At 46.4% G+C, this 23,610-nt stretch overlaps 1 protein-coding gene across 11 annotated transcripts in view; it reads right to left on the reverse strand.

The window, feature by feature from the left end:
- TEAD1 (TEA domain transcription factor 1) overlaps positions 1–23,610 on the reverse strand; it is a 261,044-nt gene that overhangs the window by 60,236 nt on the left and 177,198 nt on the right. For 5 of the 11 annotated variants that reach the window (XM_081798577.1, XM_081798579.1, XM_081798570.1 and 2 more), the window contains 4 exons: positions 16,417–16,481; positions 13,980–14,042; positions 13,828–13,890; positions 784–795 (listed from right to left, as the gene is read on the reverse strand). In XM_081798577.1, the coding sequence (XP_081654703.1) occupies positions 784–795; positions 13,828–13,890; positions 13,980–14,042; positions 16,417–16,481 (203 nt within the window). The remainder of the gene's footprint in view (positions 1–783; positions 796–13,827; positions 13,891–13,979; positions 14,043–16,416; positions 16,482–23,610) is intronic. The other 6 variants (XM_081798572.1, XM_081798569.1, XM_081798571.1 and 3 more) reach the window with 6 other exon arrangements.

Here is a 23,610-nt window from a genome sequence, read left to right on the forward strand (position 1 = left end):
TAACACACAGCTACCAGGCAGCTTCAACAGGCACAGCCACGAGCACATGGACTAAATACAGAGCCACAGAAGAGGCCGGAGAAGCAAACATGCACGGATAAATAAACACAGCCAAAAGGCTAAAACACACTCAACCTACCGTAACTCTGAACCTTTAGGGAGACTACCAGTGGCAAGATTTTTTTTTAAAAAATGTTTTAATCCATTTTTCAAAAGAATGGGAAGCCTCTGAGAAGAGTGGACAATGTATTTATTTTTCCAGCTTCCAAAGGGAGGTTTCTCCAATTACTTAACACACTCAAGGAAAGGGGGAAAAAAACCAAAAGGCCCTGCACTGAAGCATACAGATGGGAAGAGGGAGAGAGGAGAAGGGGGTGGTGGATCTGGGGTAGGACCGTCCACAGGGTGTGGGCAGGCCCCATCTGTGGGCGCTGTCACGGGGCCACAGTCCCAGGAGCTGCTGGAGGCATGCGAGGCCTGGGAGCCCTGGCAGACACCTGGTGGGGAGGCTCAGAAGCAGCAGGGCAGGTGGGGGGCCATGACGGGGCCAAGCAGCATGCTGGCGGGGGCGCATGCTTTCTCAGGTACCCCCACCATGGAGGTCTAAGGCTACACGGGTTCTCTCTATAGCCAAGGACACAGGGGACGCTACTCGGCAAGTGGTTTCTCCCTTTCCTAAATGGGTCTTTTCTAGAAAAGCCAAGGCTGGTAACACAAAGCTAGCCAAAAAGTCTGCCAAGCACAGCTAAAATACAGAATACTCAATGTGGTGAAAATACTTACCATGCTTGTTACCTGGATACAACAATAAACAGTTTGTTAAAAGAATTGCGGACAAAGGGAGAGGTATTTTTCTTCTTCACTTAAAAAATACACATATTTACACAAACACACAATGTGGGGTACATAGAATGCATAGGACTCTGGGTCTTTTTCACATTTTAACAGGAATGTATGACCCAGATAACCATCTAGAAAGGCAATTACCAACCAGTCCACCCATTTCAAAAACTACTCCCAGCCCCTTCGAGCTGGTTCTGTGGCTTCCCCGGTGTAGATGGAGAAACGGTCAGCCCCCAGGTGTGTGACAGATCCTGATGGTGCAGGCAGAGATTCATGCGTGGTAAACATGTCAAGGTGCCTGGCTGCTCACGGAAGGTCTATACAATCTCTACCAGGCCAGACTCCATCGGAACAGGAACAAAATGGTGGCACCAAAGCAAAGAGAGTGGCCGCCACAGCTACCACTCAGAGTCAGTGCGTGAAGGTCAAGGGAAAGTTCAGGCTAAGACACAGCTGGGAGTTGGCTTCAATGTGTGCGGATTTACCCAAAGGTGACTCATAAGCATCCTGAGGTACCAGAGGCTGGGCCGAAGGGAGAAGTTGGAAAAAAAAAAAAAAAATCCAAGCCTACAAAATAACTACTAGGGGCTTCTAAAAAAGATCAAGTTAGGTGCTCCCAAGGTAGAAACACCACTTGGTCCCATAACTGCCAGGAACACCATGTGAATTTTCAAAAAGCTTACATTACCTCTTGGAAAAGAGCCTAACACTTGCATAGAACTGTACATTTTATCCATTTCTCTGGCTCTCAACTGACAAAGTAATGGGCCTCATGTAACAGCTTTTGGGGGTTGTCCGTGGTCATTGGGATCGTCTTGAAGGGCACATGCTGCGGCTTAAGAACAGGGTGAAGTCCCAGGAAGCCTGCAGGATCCCTCGTCCCCAACAGAATGGCTCCAGGCGCTAGTGTGGGGCTTTGCTGCCTCGGGTCAGACGGCATTCCTTGAGCTGAGCCCCCATTTGCTCATCTGAATGCTCTACCTAAAGCTAGCTTCCTCTGTTGAAGTTTTTGCTTTTGCTTTTTTTTTTTTTTTAAACGAGCTGAATCATTTCAGATACTGAGATGCCCAAAAAAGACAAATCTTGATGTCAGTGGAATAAACTGACTAGGTGTGCAAATGCCCTAAAGCCAAACAGAACCTGACACACACAGATCTCAGCGCCAGTCAATCTACTCCTCGCTGGTCTTGTGGTTGCACCTGCCACCTGCCTCATCATCCCCGCAGAGGGGGACCCAGGCTAATGAACAGAAAACCCAGCTCCAGTCCCACGACACCCTTCTCTGTCAGGAGTGCCTTGACATCAATACAAACTCACCGAGGGGTTCTTTTTGGATCCAGCACCTTGTACTCCAGCCTCCAAGCCACCTAACCCCTAATGAGAGGTTATAAATGCCCTCAGATGACTTCTGAGCGAAAGTAACATTACAGGTATAACCACAGGCGCCGTCCACCACAAGGAACAAGCCTTACCACTTTGCCAGGGCCCAGGCTCGGGGAGCTGGGACAGTGACAGCCCAGTCTTCTTGCTGGTCTGGCTGATGCAAATTGAGGAATAACTAGGAAAAGAGCTGTGGGCTTGGCTCTATTCCAGAAGTCCATCAGGGGCCTCCATGTTCATGAAACACTGATGGCGGGGGTGACCCGGCTCCCCCAGACACAGTGTCTGTGCACCCTCAGGGGGAGGGACTCAAGAATCCAAAGTCGGGGTCCGAATGGAAAGGAGTCCCCCACATCTCCAAAGCCTGCTTTTATTCTCTCAGAGGTGCTGGAGATGCTCCCCTATGCTAGGCTGATGGAAAAGTTCTTGAAGATGCTCACGAAAGTTTGATACTTTTTTTTTTTCTTTTCAAACAAGGAAATCAATCAACGAGGAAAGGAGAAAAGTCACCAGCTTTGCTCTTTAGGTCACCCAGCTTCGGGACAGGGCCATTTCCTTTTGCTAAATAAAGTCAGGTCGGACTCTTATGACCCAGGAGGTACCTGAATGAAACAGATACTCAAAACCAGGAGAGCAAATTAGTCACTCCTGTCTCCCCAACATGCTCCATCCCCGTAAAGGGGAGTCTGGAGATGCAGCTCCACACCTGCCTAGGCCTGATGTTAATGGGCTTCATTACCTTGGGTTAGTCATTTAACCCTCTAACTTTCTTCATCTATGAAATAAAGGGTTGCATTTGATGCCCTAAAGCCCTCTGGCTCTGAAAGTATCTGCTGCTACGAGTGTGCATTCCATTTATAAGCAAATACATCTTAATAAACATAGCCCGAAAGAACTGGTGAAAAGACAGCAAGATGTTAAAATTTGGGCAGCTCTTGGCTGTCTATCCTAACAGAGAGAAAGCCAAGTGTGGAGAGGAAATTTTATCTCAAGTAGAGGTTCTTTCTGCACTTGACCTAGCTATCTGAGAATAGGCAATTTTATGCAAATGGACTAAAACGTCTATACCCATGATTTCCTACCTTTTGAAGTGGAGACACTCTACCTTCTCATTTAATAACATCTCCCCCTTTATCTAAAATACATATTTGAAAATTAAAAAGATTAAAATTTTTTGTTTAAAATCTAAAGCAACGCTGCAAGTAAGGCCTGCCGGTGATATCTCGAGATCGGAACCCAGAGCCTCGCTGTAGACCCACTTAATCTGAAATGGGAGAACGGAAGGATGCCAAGCTGAGAGACTTCAACGGAAGGGCCTCTAAATTGTCATTTTCAGCCCAGAGATATATGCCTGGCTTTGAAGAAATTATAACTCTAAGTGTCAGACCCGAGGAGATTGCTTCTCTGTGTCTCTCTGGTCTGAGATGCTGGTCTTTGAGACATTGCACTCCATTCTTGCTGCTCACCCCAGAATCAAGGGGGAAGGGAAGTAGTTGTTAATCTACCCAAATAACTGATGCTAAGGTAAATTTAAAAATCTAGGCTGCATTTGTACACCAGAATAATTTTATTCTAAGAGGTTTTCACACCAACACTTCTGAAATGCGGATGAGATTTACAAAGGTTGAGCACACTGTCTTATCTTGAAAAACTGTTATGAAGTCAATACTGAGTTACCGCCTATGATGTCTTAGATTACGGGAAATACTCTCAGTGTGTGTATGTCTCTACACAAGCATGCATGAACAAGAACGCTGTGTCCTAGCAAAAAGCCTGGACAACTTCACACGGAGTCCTCAATACTGATCTGAAGTCCCTCCATCCCTAAGATGACAAAGAAAGAGGCCACAAAAAGCTGAATGTTTGGCGAGTGGGGAAAGAAAAGGCAAATCTCCCTTTTACAACAGAACTCTAACTCAAGCCCATGACCTGAAATGTGGAAAAATATTTATGGGGCAGGAAACATGGGGGGTTGCTAAGAACAAATGGCCCGTCTGACCTGAGGACGAAGCTGATAAAGCACTGTACCTAGGGACGCAGGTCTCAGCGCCCACTTGCCTTTCTTCCCTGTCCAATTTCTGGCACGCCATGCTGTCAATGGCCTCCCCACCTCAGCCACACGGGGTCCAGCAGGCTGTGTCACGCATAAACTCCTCAGCCCGAAACCTTTCAAATGGTTATTGTCACTTAGTAAACAGGCTTTCATATTTCATGAAGCAGAGCACGGCGGCTGCTACGCCTCTGGGCTCCGCAGACTCCTCCTCGTTACCGTTTAAATGTGCACCATGTTTGGGAAGTGTTTACACGGAATATACGTGACAGGAAGGCAGCCATATCAGAAATGCACATGGCTGGAGCAGTGTGGGTCTCAAACTCCAGGACATTTTATGAAATCAGCCTCCAGACTGGACGGGAGTCTTATTCCCACCTCCCTCTGCCTCCTCGGCCTTTGATTATCCCGAGGAATCAACTATCTCATCATCTTCCGGCACTAACCATCAACAAATTTTAAAGAGAATATTAAAAGGTTCATGAGCTTGCGTGTACCATATTATAGCTGTTACATCTGGAATGTTAATGAACAGCAAACTACATCAACATACTCCAAAAAGCTTGCTCAGGAGCCATCAATTTAACACGTAAAGACTCCAGTCTACTTTATTTATGGGGAAGTCCACCAATACATCAGGAAAAATACGTAACGTTGAAAAAAAGACTATGGATTCAAAAACTCTGGATAGCCTTTAAATGTGTTTCCCCAAATATACTTTCCCTAGCAATACAAAAATATAATACAAGAGAGGAAAGATAGCAATTTGCTTGCAAAATCACTTTTTCAGAAAAAGACAAAACACAGAATACTCTTCCAAAAAAGTCATCTTGCAGATGTTGTTTCTCATCTTGCACTATGTGGATTCACATGACCTCTGCAATTATTAGCGCTAGCCCCTGAGCAGATAAACATCACAAAACTCTATGATGGTTTGGGAGAAAAGATGGAGGGCACTTGAATTTTTCTAGCCATGATCTCTAATTTGCTTATTATTAGAGAAAGCAGGAGTAAATACAAAAGGGGGCTATTTCGGCTGGACAACAGCTATTGCCAAGGAGGAAAGGCACATTCATACTTCTCCTGACTTCCCATGTAATGAGTAGCAATTAATTCATCTTATTGTATTTCCAAATGCCAAAGACTCCATTCACATCAAAGAAAAAATTTTCAAGGCTTTTACCATTGTTCATTTTTAAATGTACTAAGCTATATTTAGTATTTTATAATTGTCAATAGTGTTTCCTTTAATTCCAATGTGGGGCTTAGCATCATAAAAGATTGTAGATGAGGAGCCAGGTGATTTGTAGGTGTGCCTGATGACTCTACCAGGAAGCCTGGCATTCAGGCCAGCGACAGCTAGGTCTGAGTGCCGGGGGATGGGGGAGGGTGGGGGGGGGAAGGCACCCTTCTGACCACGGCCCCCTTTCCCCTGGGAGGCGACAACAAGAGGCAAGAAGTCAATCTCCCCTGAAAAGTCAGAGGAACCCATGCCGGCAGCAGGCTCAAGTTTGGCTCCAGACTATCAGCTCCCACCACGCATCTGCTGTTTAATTCAAATATGCATGAAGAGGGGGCTCCAGTGAGGGAGACAATGCGGAAGCATCTTCAGTCAGGGAAATGAGCCCTCATCCCTGACAGGCATTCTTTGGGGAGGCAGCAGGACATCATCAGGCAGAGAGTTTGGGTTTTGGTGCCAGCTAGCCCTGGGAGCAAATTCAGTCTTGTGACCTTGGGTGAGTCACCTGGCCATTCTAAGCCTCTGCCTCCTCATTTCTAAGCTGAGGACAAGAACACCCACTTTCAGGACGGCTTTGGGAATTGCACTAAGCACCCCACATCATGCCCGCAGCCTTGCCATTCAGTGAACGTGGGAGTCTAATGGGGCCCAGGTGACCAGAAAGGCTTAGGAGCCCTGGTACCAATTCCATAACCTTTCAGCACCATGTTCCTCTAGGGCACTGTCAACACTGGAGGCCCATTAACAATGGGATGTCTCTAGAAAAGGATACAAGTAGAGAACGAGGCTGTTTCTGTTGCCCTTAAAAAGCAAACCCAGACCTGGCTCGGTTCACACAGAAAGGTACACGCATTCAGTCCTCTAGTTCACACTGTGAGCTCTGCGTCACCACACTGCTGACGAGTGGTTCTAACTCCATCACACCCAAGCACGAGACATTACCGGTCTCCCATCTTAGCTCTAACTCAGTTAAACTAAAAACGAGGCAGTGAATATATCGCTGGGGAGACAGGGCGCATGCTGCGAATGCCGAAGAACCCGGTGAGGATCGGGAGATGCCAGGAGAGGCAGCGTATCATTTCCCGAGTCGCACGGCCAGGCCAAGTGGCTCGGGGTTGGCGGTGAGACCAAGGAAGCGGTCGGCTCGGGCTTCCTGGGCTTGGCTACCATGGACAGCCAATGCTGAAGGAGCAGAGGGGCTCAGGGGGCCGCGGGGAGCCCCAGTGGATGAAGTGAAGCATGTCTCCCCTGTGGACGGGCCCACTCCTGGCTGGAATCAGTGGTGATACAACCAGGGAGTAGCAGTGTAGACGGCAGCAATGCCCCAGCGAAGTTCCTGAACTCTCCGGGAGAATTAAATCAACAATTTGAACTTTAAGCTCTCTGCTTATTGGGAGGAATGGCAGATTGGAAAGAATGGCTTGCTCAGAAATCAAATCACAAAAGGCCAGCAGGGCGAGAATGAAGAAAACGGCCCCAGGGAGCACATGTAGCTCGTAAATTGGTCCCCAACGACTGGACACAATCGGACAGTCTCAGGCCTTTCTCTGCTCTACTGGTGTGACACAATGGCAGCAAGTACGGACTTTTCTTCCAGAGCCTGACACGAACCCATCTACTGCCCAAGATGTCCCCCTGCTGAGGTTAGGGCAGAATGCAGACCTCCTGTCCTCGGGGTACCGTCTGGACCTGTGCACTCCCCAAAACACACCCCCACGCCACAAGTGGCCTGGTCCATCTTCTCAAGATGATGATGAAGGTCCAGAGTGTGGCGGCGGTCTGCAGGATGCCCTTCTGCTGGCGTGAGGGAAGGAGGCCACTGGGCAGGGGCGGGACAACCTCGTGGGGCAAGCAAACACACAGAGAGACTCAGAGCAGGAAAGTCTAAGTAGGAACTCTGAGTAGCGCACAAAGACTGCTTCCTGCGTGGACAACACTTCTGCATTCGTTCTACGGGCTGGGATAATAAATCCCTGGAGCTTAAAAAAAAAAAAAAAAAGTTCATGGCCTCTTGGTCAATTAATGGTGAGTGAAATAATTCAAAGGAGGGAACAATTTCTAGAGTGGCAGCCCAGTGTTCAGACCTACCACACACTGCCCTCTCAGATAGGACGCTGCTCCTCAACGCTCGGCCAGAGGCGGCAGGGGAATGAGGGGGGACGAACCTGCTATGGGGGACATCACTGCAGATGCAGCTAGTGATGCGGGGTCCAAGGGAAAAAAGTCTGCATCTGGGATTGCCAAATGCACATTCCACAGACCCAGAGGTCACGGGAACGCTATGTACCTACAAGGCTGTTATCTTCTACCTTAGAACTAGAACCGGGCCTCGTTATGAAGCCACCTAAGACCAACCTCGTGCCTGGAGAGCAGTGGGCCACAAGGATTTTGTCTGGGCAGGGACAACATGGCATGCCCATCGTTGAGAAAGATTCCTCAAAGCTAAGCTCTATTTTAGATGAGCAGTTAGCACTCTGATTTGTCCCTTAAGGCACTTTAGTCAAGAAGATTAAAACAAAAAACTGAAAGTGTGTTTAATGTCCAAATTTCTGGCACACTGGCCACCAATGCCTTGTACTTCCTTATCCATCTTAGGAGGTGTCTGAATCTCAGCTGCACTCTGCCTACCCCCCTCGCCCCTTCTCGCTACTGTCCCAGTTTCTCTGCTCCTGGTTCTTCATCATCTCCTTACATCACTCCCCGGCCACTTCAACCGTTCCCTCCATCTGCTTGCCCCTGGCATCCCTCCCTTACGGTTACAGTCTGTGTCCAAGGTCATCCCAAATTGTTGGTCAAATCTACCTTGGCTTAGGCTGCTGTATGTTAAAGAGGCTCATGTTGGCGGCAATGGCTTTAGCACAAATTCAGAGTAAATGATGGATAAAAACCTAGATTCATTTTAAGACAAGGGCAAAAGGAGAAAATAGTCTTCACCAGATTTATTTTCTTAGGGAAATAAATGGCAAGGAAAGATACTGTTGGTGGGGGTGGGGAAAAGAGGGAGATTGAGATTGGCTGGGCAAGGAGGTTGGGGAGAGGAAATTAGAAGAAGTAAGAATAATGTTTTGCCATTTGATGCATTCCACTGAAAAAAAATTAAAGGAAATACGTCCTAATGAAAATGATCATTTCTGGTTGATACGAATATAAATATTTTATAGTAATTCTCTGCACTTTCTAACTTAATTATATTTAAAATTTAGCAACCCAAATTCATAGTTAATTTTGATGCACACCCTCAGTGAACTGCCATTACTTTAAGAGAACCCAACCTTCAAAAACCTAGTTCAGTGGTGCTACTGAAAGGTTTTGGTGTACACTTTTCAACTTCGTAAGGACTGGAGCTTTAAACATAATCTACTCTTTAAAAACATTGAGGAAGGAAGAGTTCACAGCAGTCAGAGTGGCCTGGAGCGGGAACCAGCCGCAGACGCGGGGAGCGCTGATGTGAACCACAGAGATGGGCCCCAGGGGGGTGTGGCTGCCTGGTCCAAGCCCTCACCTCTCTCTCTCTCAGACTACAGCAGCCCCTGAATTAGGCCCCCTGCCTCCAGCTCTGCCTCCCTCCTGGCCATCCCTCTGAAAACAGTGGGAGAGAGCTTTCCAAAGCTTACATGTGAGTGCTCCCCACAGGTTCCCCATGGCCCAGAGGTGACCCTCACTCTCCCACAGATGATCTGGGACCTTCCTGTTGGGCTCCCTCAGGCTCATTCCCATCCCGTGCCTCCAAGTAATGGTGTTCTTTGTGATTCCCCAAACACCCCCATATCTGAGGGGGAACTGTCTGCCTTCCTCAATGCCCAGTTCTAATGACACCCCCTCCAATGAGGCTTTCCTTAATTCTCCCACACTCAAAACCACCCACTCTTTTCACCACTCTGTTCCACTGCAGACTCCCCTAACTGTGGGACAATCTACTGGAAATCTAGTATTTCCCCAAATGTGGCCAAAAACAACAGAAAAGTTTAGTGGTCCTCAAGAACAGAGACTCTGCTTATTTGACTCTCTATGCCCAACATCTATTCAAGGGTCTAGACACACTGGATTCTCAATGAAAAGTCTGCTGGACTGAATTAATCATTTCTGTGCTTTATAAAGTTCAAATCTTTGTGGAAATCTTAAACTTCCCCCAAAACAAATTTTGTTACAAAGGTTAAAATTAGGGGCGCCTGGGTGGCGCAGCTGGTTAAACGTCTGCCTTCGGCTCAGGTCATGATCTCAGGGTCCTGGGATCGAGCCCCACATTGGGCTCCCTGCTCAGTGAGGAGTCTGCTTCTCCCTCTCCCTCTGTGTGCTCTCTCTCTCTCTCTCAAACAAATAAAATCTTTAAAAAAAAGTTAAAATTAAAGCCCACACATTTTTAGGGTGATCTGGCTCACAAACAGGCACTCTGAGAACCACTTCTGCAATCAGCAGAAGCATAAAGCTGACTTTGGAACTTATTTTAACAGATTTTCAAGAGCTTGACTTTCGTAGCTAGGATGATTCCTCAACTGTGACATGAGAATGACCACTCTCTTCGTGACTCTGCTTCGGAGGAATATGGCGGAGCACGATGCAGAGCGTGCACTGTCCTGAAAAGGCTGCAGGGACAGCTGAGAGGAAGTTACCTCCTTCTCCCTTGGCCTAAAGCAGAGGGGTTTTCAAACCTTATTCAGTGGAACAGCCAAAGAGACCATTGCTAAGGATAAAAGAGCACGAGCTTCAATTAAAACAGTGTTTACTCATTTAGGGGTGTCTGGGTGGCGCAGTGGGTTAGATGCCTGACTCTTGGTTTTGGCTCAGGTCCTGATCTCAGGGTGGTGAGATCGAGCCCTGTGCCAGGCTCCGCGTTCAGCTGGGAATTGGCTTCAGATTTCTCTCTCCCTCTCCCCCTCCCGCTCCTGCTCTATCAAATAAATAAATCTTAAAAAAAAAAAAAAGAACAGCGTTTACTCATTTATATATTAAATGTTTCGACTAAGATTTCAATCTGAAAAATGAGTTTGTGACTTAAAAAAGGCTGGAAAGCGACCAGCCTCAAGAATTCTAGCACACCCTTCCCCGGAAAGGAGGGAGGGTTATAGGCAACAGGGCTCACAGGGAAGCCACACCCAGCAGCGGCCCCAGGTGAGCAAACTACTTTTTCCAACTCTGAGGGAGGACAGAAGGATGAAGCTTGGCTTCATTCTTCAAAGGAGGGCTACAGGCCTTTGTCTTGTAAACATATGGAGAAGTGCCCAGCAGTGGGCTAAGGCCGGCCGGCAGGCACAGGTCCTGAAGTGGCCAGTGGACAGCCACCTCCCTTCCAGGAGGCCTTGTTACATCTTCTCAGGCAGGGCACACAACATCTCTGTTAAGTCTGGATACTTCCTGCCACCCCCTACCGCCCACCCAGAAGCTATCCTTCTTGTCTGCTGGGATGACTTCAACCTTCTGTAGCGGCTTTATCGCGTCAGTTCGTGTGGGAGGCCAAGACGACGTGGCTGTCAGCCTGACCCCACAACGAACTCAGCCGGGAGGCTCATCCCTGCCTCCCACAAATGTGCGGTTGTTACACTCCAGAGCTGAACGGGAGAGCACGGACAAACAGGCAAGATCGACCTCTCCTACGAGACCACTTCCCGGTGATGGCTGGTTAGGAAGGTTAAGGAAGGCATCGCTAACGTCAAGTGCCCGTGGGAGGCGAAGGCGGCAATATCTCTGCACGTAGGCGACAGCCAGTCTCGCGCTCCTGGACCGTCCTAATGTCCTCTGAGTGGTGACACAGCAGCTCTGTGGCTAGGACCTCACGGCCCCAAGTTACAGATGATCACCACAGGGTCAGTCACACATGAAGCCCACACGCGGACCAAGGGCTCGGTGTTAAAAATTCACCTTGCTTCTAAAATGTGGGAGCTGAGGAAAGGGTCATTAGCAAGAGCTGCACGCCCAGCTCCAAGGGACGTGAGGGGTGACACGGGGTGTGCCGGCTCGAGGCCTTCTGCTTGAAAACCTTCTCCCACCTCCACTGGATGCAACCCCGCCTGAGAGAGCAGTGGTTTAAGATTCAGAAAGATCTGAGTTCAAATCCTGACAGTGACGTGTACTAGGCTTGGGGGCTCTGGGCATATCCGTTAAACTCCTGGAGCTCTGGTTTCCTCACTGTTATTCCCCAAACTCTGAATAATGGAACTTATTTGGCAGTGAGCTCAATGGAAAGAACCTCCAAGAGGCCCTGCAGCACACTAACTCCTGTCTCTGCATCCCCATCACCAGGCAGTGCATCCCTGGGATTCCCTCCACGTTTGCTCTTGGCTCTTTCCACTAACACTTATCCCACAGTGCCCTATAGTTCCCATTCCCATCTCCACGGCCAGCTCTGTGAATAGGGGGTTGACTGGTTAAATGCCCACCATGATGAACACCATGCCCGGAGCGCTCAATTGGTATTAGCTGATGGGAAGAAACAAAGGCCTCCCTTCTTCCAGGAATAATGTGGCAGGGAGGAAGGCAAGTAACTGCAAGAAGATGGAGGTGGTTCTTGGGGCTGAGCCGGTTGCTACCCTATTGCCTCTGTTTCCACCTCCTTAGGTCGGCTCCCAAGGCGAGTGGGCCATGGCTGAAAGGAGGGGGGATGTCACCTTTTCTTATTTTGTAAGAACAAACATAAATACAACCGTGTGTTTGTGTGTACACGTATGTATAAAGTAATGGTAAATTGTTTCCAACGAGGAAGACTCTTCAAAATTCCCAAATGAGAAAAAGAGCACTTCCTGCATCCCATGGGGAATCCCTTCTGGACAGGAGAGCTTTATTCACCATGCACAGGGCTTCTGGTCCAGGGCTGTGTGCCCCGGTGAGTCGGTAGGAACCACATGGATGGTACAGAAATAAGAGCAATTCATAACATCGCAGATGGAAACACACAACTGATGTCTGTAAACTTCTTTTGTACATCATTAATTCGTTAGCGCAGAGAAACCAGAAACAAAGTCAGAACTTGAGCAAACACTGGGGTAGTTACATCCGCATAGAGAGGACGGCACCTTTGGTTAAAAAGCAGGATCTATGAAGTTATCTTAGTCTTCCAACTGCTCAGCCCGTGCAGCTAAAAGCCAGCCACCATCAGCCACACGTGCGAGCGAGCCAGCATGCTGCCCACTGCAGAGGGCCACCAAATGCTCCTTCCTGGTCACTAGTCCTGTTCCACAGCCAGCCTTGTTTGCGTAAAAAAAAAAAAAAAAAGTTGGAGGACTTTGGGTAGGATCCCAGTGTTCACCATTCAGTGCTGTGAAATCACACTTTGTTCTTTAGGTTTAGTACAAAAACAAATTTAATGAATGTATGGAAAAAATTGGAACAGAACAACAACAAAAAAGGCAGGTGGGAAAGGCAACAATATGGGCTCCAAACTCATTTTTATTATAAAGCAAAGCTCTTCTGGGCAAACTATAATCCCTCTGCATTTCTAAAATCGGGCATTATGGGGAAAAAAAAAAAGTCATGTATGTTTTACTGCAAATTTTGGAAGGGGAGAAAATAAGGAGAACTTGCATTTAAAACCTGTCAGTGCCTCCATTTTTGCTGTGAAATATATTTTCAAAGAATGGAAAATGAGACACCTGTAAAGAACAATTAAAGTAAACTCACGTATAAACGGAATTACAAACATGGATTTAAGAGCTTTCCCATCTCTATGATCTTTTTTTAAGGCCTCACCTCAAATTTCTTTTTTTAATAACAGAGCTGTACACTTAAAAAACAATATTGAGCAATGTGGAAGAAATCTGGCAGAAAATACTCTGTGTTTACAGAACACATTTTTCGAAAAATTAAGTGAAAAAGACGTGTTTTTCATAAGCATTCTTTAAAATACATAAAAAGCGTAAAACAACTTCTAAATATTCTTTTAAAGTAATTTCATGATTAAAAAAAAAAAGTAATTTCATGATAACTACTCTGGAAGTGATTCTTATTTTATTTATTTACTACTTCTACACTAACTTTGTGTCTCTGGACTTTTTTTCCCCTCTCCTAGCCCGGGGCTGTTTGGTGGACATTTGAAGGTTAAAAAAAAAATCATGTTTCTGTGCTGAAAAGTTATCAAGACCAGCTCTCTGCTGCATTTGCATTGTTATTAGGGACACACACACACACACACACACACACACACTCTGAGCTTAATGTGAGGCTAGTACAGAAAGAGAGATTAGACACAAAGAAATGTAAACAGCTCTCACATGCGAGGAAACTAGGTTACGAGAATCCCAGCACCAGGCATTCACCAGTCACCATGGAAAACAGGAAGTGAGATGCATAGCAACCACAAGCCAAAAAGCAGGAAAGCGCATACCTTTAGCTTGGAATGAAAATCACGAGATTTCCTTCTGGCAAGAACCTGAATGTGACTAGACACCTGCAGGGTAGGGGAAGGGAGGAAAACAAAGGAAAAGCCTGTAACCATGGAGATGAAAAGCCCCCTACAACTGGGCAAGCCAGACGTACCTTAATGGCGGCTTGAATTTCTCGAACTTTCTTTCTTGCTAAGACCTGTATATGACTAGACACCTACATTGTTCGGGTTTATGAGGGGAAACAAAACAAAACAAAACAAAACAAAAAAAGGAAATCAAATATAAAATCGCTACTCCTTGGGAGGGTTTTGGGGTGGGGGGTGGGGGGGAGGTTATTTGCATCTCAACAAAGCTCTGCAGTTAGGAATACACAGTCCCAGCCAGACACCAAGCCCCCAGCGCTGCTCTAAGCTTTTCAGACTGGGTCATCACTGCAGTGACTTGATTCAGGATGAAAGTTAGGCTGCTCTTAGTTTTCTCACCAGGGAGAAATCACGGGCACGGGATGAGAGGGAGAGAGTGGGGTTGTTTTCTTTATGAAATTTAAAAGGTGGGGCTAGAGGTAAATGAAAATATTTATAGCTTCTCAGTATCAGGAGGGAAAATCCCTTCTTCTCAATTTAGAAGAGACTATCCATAAATTAGCACATTCTGCAGAATCAAAAAGCTGAAGCCGTCGGTTATATTCTGATCTCATTAAGAGCTCTGGATTCTGTAGCAAATGTTAAAATAATACTGACATGTAAATTAGATCTCAAAGAGAAATGGAAAGACCCAGTTAGCAGAGCAATTTTTTTTTTTTTTTGCCCTTATAAATATCTTTAATCCTTCCACTCTTTTGGATATTGACTGGGCGCCAAGTGGATTTGCATATTATTACAAAGCGAAAAGTGTGAATACAGCCAGCCAGCCATCCTGTTAAAAATCTGGGTTGAAAACCACACGATTTGCTGAACAACAAATTCACATTGGAGAGGTATCACCAACTGCTGCCTAAAAACATCCCCAGGATGCCGGGTGTGGAAAGCCAGCCAAGCCCAGCTTCTGAAACACAATGATTCCACTGGGTAAACAAATTTGCATCTCTTTCAGCGGGACTTGGTTAAATTTAGAAGAGTCCCCCAGTGAAGGGGTTGGGCACATGACCAGAGCTCCTAGACCAGCACACAGCTCAGGTCCAGGGCTTTCAGCATGTTGGGAATTAGAGCTGTCTGTTTCAGAAATTTAGAACCTTCCATTTAAAAGTTCAGCGACTCAGACTGAGAGGCGGTTATTTCATTTCAAATACTGACTCTAAAAACAGGATTTAGGGTAATAAAAGATCCTTTTATCTTTGAGTTTCAATGATTAATTTTTTTTTCCAATTTGCCTTCTTTTTTTTTTTAAAGTACGGAGAAGCAGGAACTCCCCCATCCTCTTCACCCCTCCATCCGGCTCCTGGTTTTACTTGTTCTCACCCGAGTTTTGTTCTTAGGTGATTCTCTGACTTGCAGAGGGCCACTGTCCACTGTTGGGGGCGGGGGGGGGGGGGACATCCACTGAACAGACAATGCCCCGCCTCTACGTACTGGCAGGAGGCCACGGCCCTCTGTGCTGACTCAGCAGCCAGGCTCCCGGCGGGGGCACATGTAAGCATTCCTGGGGAAAAGCTCTCCCCGCCATAAACACTCATGAAAACAACTCATCATGGAGCAGAGAACTGGAATCTGCTGCTCACACTTAAAGAGACCACAGTTGAGCTCGCCTTTCGGTACGATGATAGTTTTTTAAAAATCCATGCCAGATAGATCCGCATAGGTCAACATTAAAAAATAATTTTGTTCTGTTAACAACTCACCCACGAGGTTGGTTTGATTCCCCCCCTACACACACCGCTTTTCCTTTCTTTTTCTGTTTTTCGTTAAACATGAATTTCTCATCCCTTCCAGTTCTGAACTGGGTCAGGGGTTTGGGCTGCTTTGCATCAGAAGGAACAAGGAGAGCCAGAGCCCTGACAAAGGGCAGAGCAAAATTCCTGACACTGCTCTGCACAAATGTATTTAAGTTGTAACTTCATTTCCGTCACGGCAGCTACTGACAAAAAGCCGTAGCTGAAGGAGCAACCATTCCCTGGACGCACACCATTCAGTATTATGTTCAGGCCAAGACTCACGGCTGCTGGGGTTACTGTTTCATCGAAATGATGACTCATGGGTAATGGTTCCAGGATTTTACAATGCGCAAAATCTCCAAGTTTCACAACTTCTGAGCGTATTCGCATCTGCAGCTTTTGCAGTGTTTACAGATGCGCAGTTTGGGAAAGAACTAGAGGTATTAAAATACGGTACAGGAGCAGTGCCTACACTCTCCTTCGTGGTGACGCTTTCCCAGATAGGTATGAAAAGGACTCCGGAGACCACACAGTGAGGGGTCACTGAAATGATGAACAGTGAAAACTGAGCCAACTGAAAACACCTACAACACTGATGTCCTTACAGGGAACTCAAATTGGGGGCTCCTAGGAGCCAAAGCACAGACAGCCACTGCAGCCAAAATGCCTCGTTGGGGCCATTCGCCAACATGCACAGTGTGCAGGCCGGTCAGTTTACCTGTTTTCTGGTCCTCGTCTTGCCTGTCCTGAGTTTGATGTATCTGGCTATCAATTCATTCCTACCTGAAAGAAAGAAGAATTTACAATAAGATGGGTTACCTTAAAACACACACACACACACACAAAAACAAACAAACAAAAAACCCAAAAAACAGCCTCTGAAAGCCAAGAATTTAGAATCAAGACTTTTTAAGCTGGACCACATCAAAAACTAATGATGTATTGTATGGTGACTAACATAACATAATAAAATTAAAAAAAAAAAAAAGACTTTTTAAGCTGGAGCTGTACACTCACTAATGCTAGAAAACTAAAACAGTATAATTGTTTGTAATAATATTTACTAGAGGAAATTTAGCATGAAGGGCATTTAATGATGAACTATGATTAACAACTGAGGATAGAAATGTGCCTTCTTGTTTCTTTACATGCTCGCACCTAACACGTATGAGCAACAAACACAGGATGCGCACTGCGAGTCCACAAACCCATTTCTGTTTCTGTCTAAGTTTTCATGCCCGCCCCTCCTCACCCAGGCTTCTAGCTAACTCCACTTAGAGTCAGTATAGCCACTGCAGAATGAACTGCTCCTACCATGAGAAGGAGAGTAACAGTATGAAAGCAGACATTCCCTACAGGTAGTCACTGTGCTAGGAACTAACTCTACGCAAGATCATGTTCATGAAAAAGAAAAAAAAAAAAAATGATGTAACCTCCTCAAAGCTCTATAACCTGTAGGGGAAAGAAGAGGACTACAAGTATACACAAACAGCCCCCGTGCCCCTAGCCCACCAGGAGACTGAGAGGTCTCAAACAGATCATCTGACTTCGAAGATGGGAATGTGATGGGGAAAAGGTGTCCCTGGAGCTAAGTGGGGTATGTATCGCTACTACTACACGAATAATAACCCACTCGTGCAGTTACCTACAATCATTAACTGCAAGGCTCGCTGTAGGGTTTGTCTGTGTTGTCCTACTTCCCAGAAAAGGCTGCATACCTGAAGATGGCAAGAGTTTTGTCCTTCGACCCAAAGCCTCCCCAGTACCCAGCACACTGCTGGGCACGCGGAAAGAACCAATGAGGAAAAAACAGAGCCTCTGGTGAAAGAGAGGGACCACCCCTCACCCCCCCACCCCCGATCTACCCTGGAAGAGTAAAGAACTGGCCGCACGAATGAGGACCGACCCAAGAGCGTGGAAATCTCATCGGAAGGTTCTAGAGGCTCCCTCAGCACTGCCCAGATGGTTCCTGTCATCATGGCTCTGTCTGCTGCCTGCCTGTGTTAGGACCACGCAGGACAGGGTCACCACTGGAAGGCAGAGGAATCATGAATCCTGGGGCTGGGAAGTTCTTCTGGGTCATCCGCTCCCACCGCTAGAAGCCTCAATTCTTAGAAGCCTCACCAAGTACTTATAGAATTAAGGAGGCAGTCCATCTTACCTTAAAACATATTTAAGGGGGAAAAAAAGACCCTTCTTATTTGGGGCTTCTTATAACTTTCATCCCCGGAGTCTCCTTGTTCCTCTTAACAAGAACAGAGCTATGCACATGACTGACTCTCAGATATTAATGACAGCTTTCAGGTCCTCCTGGAATTGTACCCAGGCCAAACCTCTTCTGTTCCTCTGTTACCTGTGACAGCTTTGGAACACTACCATATCCATCCAGGGACCATCCTTTGTCTCGTTTCCTTTCATAGCCTGGAGCCCAGAACTACAGGGGTGCTCCTCCTATGACAAGTCCACAGCAGAAGTCTATCACCTCCCTCATCCTAAATACTGTACCTCTGTTAATGCAGCCTAACGCTGCATTTGATTTTGGGGAACCACAAAAGACTGTCAAGTTTATGTCATTTGAACTCCTCGAGGTCTTTTTCATGTAGATTACTCCTCAGATATATCCCTACCTCTTCACCCAGTCTTTTCATGCATAGTTGGGATTTTTCTGATCCAAATACAGAACCTTACGTTTATTTCCATTGCATTTCATCCCGTTAGATTAAGCCTATCATTGCAGCCTGTCAGGATCCTCTCAGATCCTGATGCTTGTCTGAACTTACCCTTTCACCACAGGAAAAGGACCTCTAAATTCAGGTTAAAGAACTGCTTCTCTAAGCATTCTCTCTCAAACTTTTGAGAACTACCAATATCCCCTCTAGTGTCATTGGGGTCTACTTCTCTATCTCTCAGATGGTTGTACAGATTTTGCAATTTGTCTCAAAGGCGTGCTGACAGCAGAGTCCGGCCAGGAGTGCCTAATTACCAGAAGCCAGACCTAAATGACAATGTCTGCAGACGAGCCAAGCATCCTCCAAACTCAGGGCCTCCCTGTGCGTCCTGTTCAGGGCTGCCTGAGTGGCCAGCATGAAATAAATCCGGGGTTCTGTATTATGTGCAATTTCATCCGAACCTTGTCCAGATAGCAAAAACGTCCCCTGGCCCCCTACTCTTTTTCCGTGAAAGGAGACAAAGTTGTGTGATGTGCGTGACATACAACCTCTACAGCTGATTCCTTACGGCACTTGGTGGAATGGTGAGATCAACACCCAGGACAGCCACATCTGACTGTACACAGCCTGGGGGTCCATGCAGATGACACCCCTTGGAGTTAAGCAGTGTCAACGCAAACTGATTAAATTTAGCACGTCTGAAAATTATTACAGACGTGTCTACAACAGCCCCTCCCTGAGCAGCTAACTCATGCCGAGCACGTCAGAGCCACCATTTCACCCAAACTTGCCGTGACTCTTGTTTCCCGTTCTTAACGTAAGATCACCTTTCAAAACCCTGTGTTCTTTCTTCCCTACCATGTTTGAAGCCATGAAAGGTAATTAACTTGAGGTTTCTGTGTTTCTTGCCTCCATAAGGAATACCTAAGTTTTCCTGCCTGCCGCCTCCATAAGGAATACCGCTGATTCCGACTGTAAATTCAAATTCAACTAACTCTGAGTATCTACCTGATCCGAACAGTGTTTGTTAATCACTTTATTTCATGTGAATTTTCTAATCACCATGAGGGCAGCTCTGTATACACAAATACTATTTGGACTTACCTGGTTTTTAAAAATGAGTGTGTGTATATGTACGCATGTATGTATGTATGTATGTATTTAAGATTTTATTTGAGAGAGAAAGAGTAAGCAAGAGAGAGAGAAATGCACATGAGCCAGGGGAGGAGCAGAGAAGCAGACTCCCCGCTGAGCAGGGAGCCTGACATGGGACTCAATCCCAGGACGCTGGGATCATGATCTGAGCTGAAGGAAGACGTTTAACTGACTCAGCCACCCAGGCACCCTTATTCATTTATTTAAAAAACAAATTTAAACACCCTAGTTCATCCTCAACTTAAATATCCTATTATTTTTATAATCACTCTCTTGTTTTGGGGGTTTTATTTATTTATTTTTAAAGATTTTATTTATTTATTTGACAGAGAGAGACACAGCGAGAGAGGGAACACAAGCAGGGGGAATGGGAGAGGGAGAAGCAGGCTTTCTTGCAAAGCAGGGAGCCCGATGTGGGGCTTGATCTCAAGGCCCTGGGATCGAGCCCGATGCGGGGCTTGATCTCAAGGCCCTGGGATCATGACCTGAGCCAAAGGCAGACGCTTAACGACTGAGCCACCCAGGCGCCCCTGGGTTTTTTTTTTTAAAGATTTATTTTTTTGAGAGAGAAAGCATGTGTATGAGCAGTGGAGGAGCAGAGGGAAAGAGAATCTCAAGCAGACTCCACACAGAGCACAGAGCCAGATGCGGGGCTCAATCTCACGACCCTGAGATCATGACCTGCGCCGAAACCAAGAGTCAGACGCTTAACTAACTGAGCCACCCAGGAGCCTCTATAACTGCTTTCAAAGGGCCATTCAAATAATTTTTGGTCCATTTTACAAAGCAATTACAACTCCTTTAAACATTTAAAATTCCATATTTAATTTAGAATATATTTCTTTTAATTATTAGAACTGTTTGACCTAACTTCTAAAACCTTCCTTAAACAACTCTTAGAAACCTAATAAATTATCTTAAACACTCTAATACTGCTTAAGAATCTAGTAAGACTTCAACCCTCCCAAAAATCAAGTCTAAATCAATTACTTCACTGCACATTTTAATTTGGGAAAACAGGCTGACCTGTTGCATGGGCCAAATTATTTTAAATAATTACTTAAAAACATCAAATATGTGTAGAACCTCTAAGTCAAATATTAACACTAAGGCTTTGATTCTATTAAAATCTTCTATTTTTCAATTCTAAATCTTCTCAGAATTAAAATATGCCTACCCATTATGGAAAAAAGTATGACATTTCAAATGATTTAGGAATATCTTTTTGGCACTTGGGGTTGTACGTATTTTGGGGGAATCAACTAGGTTCTGATGGATTTTTGTCAGTGGCCTTGACAGAACATCCTGAGCAGGATTTATATGTATTTCTACAGCATGGCTCTCCAAATGGGGTGAATCCATATAGTCCAGAGCCCTGGATTTGAACTTTGGTCCTAAAGTGCAGAATTCCTTTATCAAGGACTGGGAGCTTAGGGCACCAACAATCACTGATGTAACTTAACTGGCAGTTAGCCTTGGCTCCACACAGCATAGTCTTGTTTTATAGATATTAGAAATGTTAACCCTAATTTCTCTCTCTCTCTCTTCTAAAACACACACACGGGGGGCGCCTGAGTGGCTCAGTCGGTTATGCATCCGACTCTTGGTTTCGGCTCAGGTCATGATCTTGGGGTTGTGAGATGGAGCCCAGCATCTGTTTCTGTGCTCAGCACGGAGCTGGCTTGAGATTCTCTCTCCCTCTGCCCCTCCCCGACTCGTGCTCGCACTCTCTCTCTAAAATAAATAAATAAAATCTCTAAAAAATAAAACACACACACACACAGTGGTGCTTGATCCAGTAAACCTCACATTACAAACGTGACTTTCAACAAAGGTAATTGCAAAGTTATGCGTGACATTCCTAAACTAATCCTACTGTCAAGTGGGGACCATCTCCTTTGTGCCTTACACTATGCCTGCCTGGTGCATCAGCGATAGAAAGAGAAGTCAGCCTGCCTGCCCACAGGGAGGGCACTGCCCAACACAATAGCTAAAAAGAGCAAGCCAGCTCTCCAGGTCCCACTATTGGGACTACTGCCACGAAAGAGGACCTGATAACATGCACGTGTCCTCGGCCACGTGAGAAAGTCTAGAAAGCCTTCTTCCCCAAAATACTAGAACATAATCTAGGCCTTGAAGGACCGATGGCATTTTCTCCAACATTTTATTATGAAAAATTTCAGACACACAGAAGTTTCTTTACAGAAATTTCACAGTGCACACTACAGACCCTCCTCCTGGATCCCACCATTCACTTTGTCTATACTTGCTTTGACACGTCCTTCAATTCCTCTACCCGTCCGCCAAGCTGTCTTATTTTATGGGTGCTGTTGCATTCCGTGTTGCGGTGGTGGTCACAGGCACGAGGGCAGCCCCCCTAACACTTCAGTATGCATGTCACTAACTAAAGTGATCAGACGGATTTTGACAGGCAGAACAGAGGGGCATGGGTGGAAGGCCATTCCAGATGGAAGAGCTGCATTTCCTTACACATATAAGCAGGAATCTGGCACCTGCAGAGCTGTAGGCTCCCGTGACCACTGCACACTTCCTTTCGGAGTCCACGAGTTTCCAGATTCTATGGTCTGCACGCTGCACACATCAGCTCCTTCTTACTCCTCTATACGTACTTGGAATAGCTAATAGAGCTGAGCGGCAATGCCACACTCCACCACTAAGCATCATTACGCTACAGCTTCTCTGTGGCATCAAATGTCCTTTAGAAGCACACACCATTCTTTCCGTGTGAGGCTCTGCAGCTGCGGCCGCCCTGGCTGTTCCCAGAGGCAGGAGGCAGCAGGAAAGACAGACAGAGCCTGCCTTGCCACTTTTATACTGGGATCCTTCCCCAGGCACTGCAATCCCGCTTTTATCTCATCCTTCCCCTTTCTCTTAAAGAACACAGCACCGTTGAAAGTGAGCCATCACGGCTTCTCCTGCATCCCGGGTCGCCGTGAAACCTCCCGCTAAAGGGGCGAAGGGGAGCGAGACACTAACGGAAAGGCGTGGAGTCTGCACTGGGCTTGCCTTGCCTAGCCAGAAGCCTGGTTAACGTTGTTGTGGCCTGGGTGTGTGATGGGATGTGGCCTCAAGGTCATGTTTGAGGCACAGCAAATGCAGGGTCTGTGGCTAGAAACTGTAGCCCAGAGATGCTGGGCTTTCACAGGGTAAGAGCCACTTTGTAATTGAATGGAGGCAGGGAGCCACAAAGAAAGAAGTAACAAATGGAACCTCCTCTTCCTGGCTGCAGCCCAGTACAGAGGCAAACTCAGGCCAGGGGAGGGCTGAAGAGCCCAGGAGCAGGGCAGGGGCTCTAGCTGATGCACACCGGCCCTCCCTTGGCTGAGAGGGACACCTGAGAATGTTCCCCATCTTTTAACCATGTAAAGAATGAGAATCAGAAAGAAAACTCAAACTTCCCTTGATTGCTAGAACAAAGCTGCATCAAATAGGCACTGATGCTCTGGTTGTAACCTTTCGGTCTTCCACACACCCTCACCAGCCCTAACTCAGCCAATGGCCCTACTAGACTACCAGAAGCTTCCCTGGTAACGCCTTGAGCTTTCTGAGCTTCGTACCTGCACGCACAACTGCTCTCATGCCCTGTATTGCTCCAGTCCATTTCTGCACATCTGGATTCTGCCCACCTTTCAAATGCCTTGTCTTTCAGGAGCCTTTTGGATAGAAGAGGCCTCCCCTTTCCGTAAACATCTACAGCCTCTGACTTGGGCTGCTGTGCTGCTGGCTTATATCCTTTCTGCTTTATACTCTATCATTTCAGTACATGTCACGGCTCCAACCAGATGATGGGAGTCGCTGAGAATAAGAACTAATGACATTCATGTTTTCTGTTTCCCTCTCCCAGGCAGCTCAATGTTTGTGGAGTGAGTCACTGGTAGGGGCAGAAGAAGGGCTCTTCCCTAGAATCCAGTTTGACTCTGGATCATTGACATAAAGTGAAAACAGAAGAGGAAAAGATGACCCAGTGAAAAGAAGCAAAAATGATGCCTTCCACCAGGTGACAACACCGCGGGACACGGCTCTGTCCTCCAACACAACAGCAGTGCCCAACAGAAAGAACGGTTTGC

The sequence above is a fragment of the Leptonychotes weddellii genome, chromosome 11, assembly GCF_054177405.1.
Source record: "Leptonychotes weddellii isolate Sample4059 chromosome 11, ASM5417740v2, whole genome shotgun sequence".
Taxonomy (NCBI): domain Eukaryota; kingdom Metazoa; phylum Chordata; class Mammalia; order Carnivora; family Phocidae; genus Leptonychotes; species Leptonychotes weddellii.